This window comes from Plecotus auritus (assembly GCF_963455305.1).
Source record: "Plecotus auritus genome assembly, chromosome: 2".
NCBI classification, from domain to species: domain Eukaryota; kingdom Metazoa; phylum Chordata; class Mammalia; order Chiroptera; family Vespertilionidae; genus Plecotus; species Plecotus auritus.
This window is the reverse complement of record NC_137771.1, coordinates 228380555-228387983: the sequence shown is the minus strand read 5'-3', so window position 1 is coordinate 228387983 and position 7429 is coordinate 228380555. Positions and strand designations below refer to the sequence as shown.

Genomic DNA, 7429 nt, shown 5'->3' with positions numbered 1-7429 from the left:
CACATTCGCACACATGTGCACGCACACAAGCACGCACACATGAGCCCCTTCAGGCAAAGACAAGGCGTTGGACACGAGTTGTTCCCAGTGCGTCCTGGCTGTGAGCGGCCGGCCCTGCCTCCCCTGACTCAGCCCAGGGGCCCTGCCAGGGGCTGTGATGACCCGCAGGCCGTGCCAGCACCACCCTGTGCCGCCGCCAGAGCTCCGGGCCACCCAAGTCACCCGCTTCCACAAGCGCCAGGGCCTGGGCCGGCGCCCATAGCAGCTTCTGGGCTCCCTGAGGGCACCGGGAACACACTCTCACACACACACACACTCACACACACTCACACACATACTCACACACACACACTCACACACACTCACACACATACTCACACACACACACTCACACACACACTCACTCACACACTCACACCACACACACCCACACACACACTCACACACACTCTCTGTCTCTCTCTCTCACACACACACACCACACACTCACACACACACACTCACACACACACACACACACTCACTCACACACACACTCACTCACACACACACTCACACCACACACACCCACACACACACTCACACACACTCTCTGTCTCTCTCTCTCTCACACACACACACCACACACTCACACACACCCACTCACACACACACTCACACACACACACTCACACCACACACACTCTCTCACACACACACATTCACACACACACTCACACTCTCTCTCTCTCTCTCTCTCTCTCTCTCTCTCTCTCACACACACACACACACACACACACACCGGTCGGCCAGAGTGTCCCAGTGCCTGTGTCCTTGGCCGGGACGGGAGGTGCTCTCCTTCCCCGAGAGGGACATGAGTGAGGTCAGCGCTAACGGGCACCCTCAGGGACACCCCAGCAGGAGGAATGGGGGGAAGAGCAGCAGCTGGTGTGGGTGGGTCCTGGCTGCCTTTGGCCGCTCTGTCTGGGTTCAGCTTCCATCCTCACCCCTCCTCTCCTGCGGGCAGGTGGGGGCCTGGGGTGTAGGCAGGGGAGAAAGCTGGGGGGCCCCCACCTGGCACCTCAGTTAGGGACAGAGGGGCCCTCAGAGTGAGAGTGGGCATTGCCAGGAGCCTTGCCTGGGGTCCTGGGTGTGGGCTCCGGACATGGCTGGGACCGTCCGCCCATCAGTCCCTCTGGGTGAGGGCTGGCCTCCCAACACCCTCTCCCTGTCCCCACTGCCTCCTGCCAGGGCCCATCAGCTTCCAGGGAGCTGGTCCAGCGGCAGGGAGTCCTGTCTGAGGCACGCGGTCAGCCCTGGGGTCTCCCGGGGCTCAGCCCCACCCCGTGCGGGGTCGAAAATGCCCAATGGCAGGCTCCCAGGAGAACCGAGTGTCTAGAAAATGCCGGAAAGCAGACCTGTAACCAACGGCGAAATAGCGAGGGTGGCGTTCCACCTCCGCCCTGCAGCCTGCAGGCTGTTCCCTTGGTCTTCTCCTCCCTCAAGGCCGCTTCCTCTCGCCCTGCCCTGCGGGCCCCCGAGGGTGGGGCCGAGGCCCTGACAGCACCCTCCCCTCCCTAGGAAACCCACAGGAAACTCCTGCATTAACGCATGTGGGCCCGGCTGCATGGCTCAGGGGCTGAGCATCGGCCTAGGAACCAGGAGGTCAGGGTTCAACTCCCCGTCAGGGCCCAGGCCCAGGTTGTGGGCTCCATCCCCAGCGTGGGGCGTGCAGGAGGCGGCTGATCCATGATTCCCTGTCATCACTGATGTCTCTCTCTCCCTCCCTTCCTCTCTGACATCAGTAACAATATATTTTTAAATGAATAAAGCGCTGTGGGGGGCTGGCACATCCCAAGGGATGAGCTGTGAGCTCCTGGGGTTCGGCCCGACCTCAGGCCCCGGGACTCACCGGCTTCGGGGGAGCAGACGCTGGGCCTCGGTGGGGGGGGGGTGGGGTCGGGGGAAGCAGTGGCCCTGCTGGCAGGTGTGTGGAGATGATCTGGCTACACAGCCGAGCCCGGGGTTTAGATACCAAAGGCCACCCACTCCGTGCCATTTTGCCATGACATGGTGACACACTGTAGCTGTGTGCCCTAGTGTTGGTATAAAGAGCTTCCATAGTCACCACGTAATGCTATTGTATTTGGGGAAGAGAAAGGTGTGTGAGTGTGTGAGTGTGTAGGTGTGTGTGTGAGTGTGTGTGTGTGTATGTATGCGTGTGTATGTGAGTATGAGTGTGTATGTGTGTGTGTATGGGAGTGTGTGTATGTGTGTGAGTGTGAGTGTGCATTTGTGTGTGTGTGAGTGTGTGTGTAGTGAGTATGAGTGTGTATGTATGTGAGTGTGTGAGTCTGTGTGTGTGAGTATGAGTGTGTGTGTGTATGTGAGTATGAGTGTGTGTGTAAGTGTGTGTGTGTGAGTCTGTGAGTGTGTGTGTGAGTCTGTGAGTGTGTGTATGTATGAGTGTGTGTGGATATGTGTGAGTGTGTGTGAGTATGAGTGTGTGTGTATGAGTGTGTGTGTAAGTGTGTGTGTGTGAGTCTGTGAGTGTGTGTATGTGAGTATGAGTGTGTGCATGTGTGAGTGTGTGTGAGAGTGTGTGCATGTGTGAGTGTGTGAGTGTATGTGTGCGTGTGTGAGTATGTGTGTGTATTTGAGTGTGTGTATGTGAGTATGGGTGTGTGTATGTGTGAGTGTGTGTGAGAGTGTGTGTGCATGTGTGTATGTGTGTGTGTGAGTCTGTGTGTGTGAGTATGAGTGTGTGTGCATGTGAGTCTGTGAGTGTGTGTATGTGAGTATGAGTGTGTGTGTAAGTGTGTGTGTGAGTGTGTGTGTGTGAGTCTGTGTGTGTGTGTGAGTCTGTGAGTCTGTGAGTGTGTGTATGTATGAGTGTGTGTGGATATGTGTGAGTGTGTGTGAGTATGAGTGTGTGTGTGAGTGTGTGAGTCTGTGAGTGTGTGTATGTGAGTATGAGTGTGTGTGTGTGAGTGTGTGTATGTGAGTATGAGTGTGTGTGTAAGTGTGTGAGTCTGTGAGTGTGTGTGTGAGTCTGTGAGTGTGTGTATGTATGAGTGTGTGTGGATATGTGTGAGTGTGTGTGAGTATGAGTGTGTGTGTGAGTGTGTGTGTATGAGTGTGTATGTGTGTGTGTGTGTGAGTTTGTGAGTATGTGTATGTATGAGTGTGTGTGGATATGTGTGAGTGTGAGTGTGTGTTTTTTCCTGACGAGAGGCCAATCTGTGTGTGACTTTTTCTTAAGCAAGAGCCAGTCCCTGATGAGATGAACACACCTCCCTTTGGGGAGGAAAGAAACCCAAACCCCAAAGCCCCTCGGCTCTAAGACCCAGGAGTGGAGGGCGGCGAGAGGGAGGGTGGGCAGTCACCCCGCTGACGCTGCTGGCCCCTGAGCCCACACGTTTTGTTCTCAAAACCAGGCGGGAATAACATCAGTTACTTTTTGAAACCTGGCGGGCAATCAAGTAGTATTTAAAAACATGTCACACCGCGCTCACGGCTGCATGGTTCACAGTGGCCAAAAGGCAGAAGCAACCCGCGTGTCCTCCATGCACCCGTGTGACAGACAGAACGGGGCGCAGCGTGCCTGGGCGTCACTCAGCCTTGAGAGGAACTCTGCGAGGGCTCCAGCGTGGGTGGACACTGAGGGCATCGCCCCAGTGCAGTCAGCCGGCCCCTGCAGCAACGCTATGACCCCACCTACAGAGGCACCCGGTGGTCAAATCCCTAGACAGAAGGATGGGGGGTGGAGGGGGGGGGCAGGGAGGGTAATTGCTGCTTAATGAGTTCAGTTTCGGTTTTGCGAGATGAAAAGGGTCTGAGGGTGGGTGCACAACAGTGTGAATGCACTCACTCCACCAGCTACATACTTACCAATGGTAAGACGGTGTTCTTCACGTTACGTGGACTTGGCCCCAGTTTAAGTAAATAAGCATGGATACAACGACCCCAAAAAGTCCAGGCCACGCGGAGAGGAGGTGCGCACAGGAGTCTTAGCCTCACCAGTGCGACCAGAGCCCCACGAACAACCTCACTTCACCCCAAAAGGGTGCCTCCTCCTCCTCCCTCCGGCCTGGCCGGGACCCGGCCCACAACACCGCCTCCGGGTGCCAGCCACGCCCCCACGCCCGGTGACCAATGAGCGCGCGCCTGCGCCCGGCCTCGCGCGGCGATTGGCTGCGTCCAGTGGCCGGCGGTGCAGGCTCCCAAGCCGCGTTTAAAGGGGTCCGCGCGGGCGCTGCCCCGCCGTCGGCTCCCCGCGCGCAGGTCCGCGGGGAGGGGCAGCTGCCCAAGGGCCACCCCGGGGCGTTCCTGAAGGGCGCCCTCGGCGGCCCCCGACCGCCCCCAGATGTACTATGCGGTCTCCCAGGCGCGCGTGAACGCGGCCCCCGCGACCATGCTGCGGCCACAGCGGCCGGGAGACGTGCCGCTCGGGGCCTCCCTGTACGAACTGGTGGGCTACCGGCCGCATCCCTCCTCCTCCTCCGCGACCTCCTCCTCCACGACGGCCCCCCTGCTCCCCAAGGCCGCGCGCGAGAAGGCCGAGGTGCCCGCCGACCCTCCGGGCTCGGGAGCGGGGCCGGGCGCGCACGCGGACGGTGGCTCCCGGGCGGACCCCAAAGAGGAGCAGCAACAGCAGCTGAGGCGCAAGATCAACAGCCGTGAGCGGAAGCGCATGCAGGACCTGAACCTGGCCATGGACGCGCTGCGCGAGGTCATCCTGCCCTACTCGGCGGCGCACTGCCAGGGCGCGCCGGGCCGCAAGCTCTCCAAGATCGCCACGCTGCTGCTGGCGCGCAACTACATCCTCCTGCTGGGCAGCTCGCTGCAGGAGCTGCGCCGCGCGCTGGGAGAGGGCGCCGGGCCCGCCGCGCCGCGCCTGCTGCTGGCCGGCCTGCCCCTGCTCGCCGCACCCGGGCCCGTGCTGCTGGCGCCCGGCGCCCTGGGGCCGCCCGACGCGCTGCGCCCCGCCAAGTACCTGTCGCTGGCGCTCGAGGAGCCTCCGTGCGGCCAGTTCGCGCTCCCCGGCGGCGGCGCGGGCGGCGGGGCGGGCGGCCCGGGCCTCTGCACCTGCGCCATCTGCAAGTTCCCGCACCTGGTCCCGGCCGGCCTGGGCCTGGCCGCCGTGCAGGCGCAGTTCTCCAAGTGAGCGCCGCCCTCCCGGCTCCCGCGCGCCCCCGCGCCTTGCGCCCTGCACCGCGGGGCCCATCCACGAGCCGCTTTAGGACCTCCTGGCCCAGAGGAGGGGACTCCCGGGCGATCCCCGCCCCGCGAAATGACAGTGACCCGAGCGGCTGTTGGACGAAGCGTGGGCGCTGTGGAGGCTCCGTGCATCCCCAGCCGCTTTGGGCAGCAGTTCGCGCTCCCTCCCTCTCACGCTGGCCCCGAGCTGGCTTTTCGGGCGGGCTCTCCCGGTGCAGCGGGAGGCCGGCTCCCAGGGCCGCCGCGCACGGAGGCCCCACCTGCGCTCAATGGCGGGGGAGGGGTCTGTACCTGCCCCCCTTCCCCCCAGAGGTCAGGGCACCCTGTTCCCAGCAGCCAGGCCCTGTCCGAGGAGGCTGCGGCCTCGGGAGGCGGAGAAAGACCGGGCAGTCGGTGAGAGTGTCGGGGCGCAGCAGACCACGAGCCCGCCCAGCCCTGGGGACGCTGGAACTCCAGGGTCGCGGGGGTGCGGGTTTGGGAAGAGGGTCCGCTTGCGATCGGCGGTCCGGGTCCGTTTTTGAGGTCACACAGCCAGGTGCCGCGCTGCGATGCTGCGGCTGATTCGCTCTCAGCCCCGAGGCCTTCTAGGACCGTGGGAACGGGCACCCGTGTGGTCGCCCTGCCCCAAAGGCAGGGCAGCCGGCGTGGAGCATCTTCAACCGAAGCCGCCTCCTTCCGCGCAGCTCCCTGGACCCCAGCACCGCGCTCCGCGGCTCCTCTCCCACCAAGCGGGGCCGAGGGGCCTGCGCCCCGATGCTGGGCTCGGCTCAGCTCTGCTCGCCCGCGGTGGCCACAGGGGACGGCCCTTCGCCTCCGGGCCTTCCGGTCGCTTTGCCTTTGGAGCCACAGGGTGACGGGCGCTGTCCGGCGGGCTTTGAGCTCCCGTTAGGGAGAGTGGCCCAGCGGAGCAGCTGCGTCTCCCTGGCTGTCTGTTCTCTACGGTCCTGGCGGTGAGGAGGCCGCACAATAAACCCTGGGAAGGCCTCCGTGGTTGTCTGGTTTGTCTGTTAGTAAAATGCCCGGTGCCCTGGTGGGCGCAGAACCGGGGGAGTCAGGGCGGAGACAGGGGCAGGTGAGGGGGAGGGAGGGAGGGGGGAGGGGCATTCCTCCGGGAGGCTCTGAGCCACCTTGGCCCATGGCTCTTTTTTTTTACTACAACTTCCTCTTCTGAACAAAATGGGTTAAATAAAACGTGATGACCAATCTCCCCTCTTTCTCAGAAATGCACCCTTTCTCTTTTCCTGGTGGAAACTGAAACATTAGCACCAGCTGTGACCGCCGCCCCCCCCCCCCCCCCCCCCGCCCCACTGTCCCTTAAGTCAGGGGGGACTTGTCTCGGGAAATCCCGGCCTTGGACACCATCTTGTCCCGGCAGGTGGAGAAAGCCCGCGTCTGGCTGGTGGGGCAGGAGGATTTGGCACGGCACTCGCTGGCCTGCAGGGTGAACGCTCTGTGGTCACCAAGGAAACCCTCCTGTCCCAAGGCCGGTGGTCGAGGGAGAGCAGCGCCCCTTTAATCTGTAGGAAGTGAAAGGAAACCCGACAATGAGGGGCTTCCTGTTACCCGGTTGGTGCCCCGGAGGCCTGGGTGCATTCAGGAATGAGCACTCGCTCCAGGAACCCGTGGGAGGGGGGCTGGGAGGGGGGCTGGGAGCGGGACTGCCCCCCCACCCCGGCTAAGTGGCCTTTTCCTGGGGGGGGGGGGGGACGGGGACGGGAGAAGACAGGAGAGAAGAAAGTGGCTTCAGGCTCAGACACATGGCAGAGGGACTCTGTTCCGCTGGACTCCGCCCCCAGGCCCCCCCCTCCTTTAACAAGTGCGTTCCAATGGCGGCCTGCTGTGTCCCGTGCCCATCCTCGCTGACCGGCATCTCGACCAGGGTCAGAGAGAAAACAGAAAATCAGCAACTAAGTCAAAGCCAAGTCAGGGGCTCCCTGAAATCAGTGTTCCTAGTGGGTTAAAGAAACAATTCCCCCGGGACCCCAACCCCAGCCCCTGGGACCCCAGCCCCAGCCCCTGGTGGCCTCCGGCATCCCCAAACCATCCCTTAAACGCGATCCTCCTGCGAAAGCCTGCTTGCAGGTTTCCAAAGGCAGCCACCTGCTCTAAGCCATCTCCATGGAGGCAGGAAGGGCAGGCAAAAGGGAGGGGCCCCTCCTCCCTCTGCTGATGAAGGGGGCAGGGCAGGGCCGGGCCTCCCGGGAAAGGTAACCCGGTGTGCTTCCCCCTT

At 62.3% G+C, this 7429-nt stretch overlaps 1 protein-coding gene across 1 annotated transcript; it reads left to right on the top strand.

Moving 5' to 3' along the window:
* Positions 1 to 4239: 4239 nt before the first annotated feature.
* On the top strand, positions 4240 to 6214 carry OLIG1 (oligodendrocyte transcription factor 1). The gene has a single exon (XM_080655068.1). It carries the CDS (start codon positions 4346 to 4348, stop codon positions 5144 to 5146), a length of 801 nt encoding a protein of 266 aa, XP_080511194.1. The 5' UTR covers positions 4240 to 4345; the 3' UTR covers positions 5147 to 6214.
* Positions 6215 to 7429: the final 1215 nt, after the last annotated feature.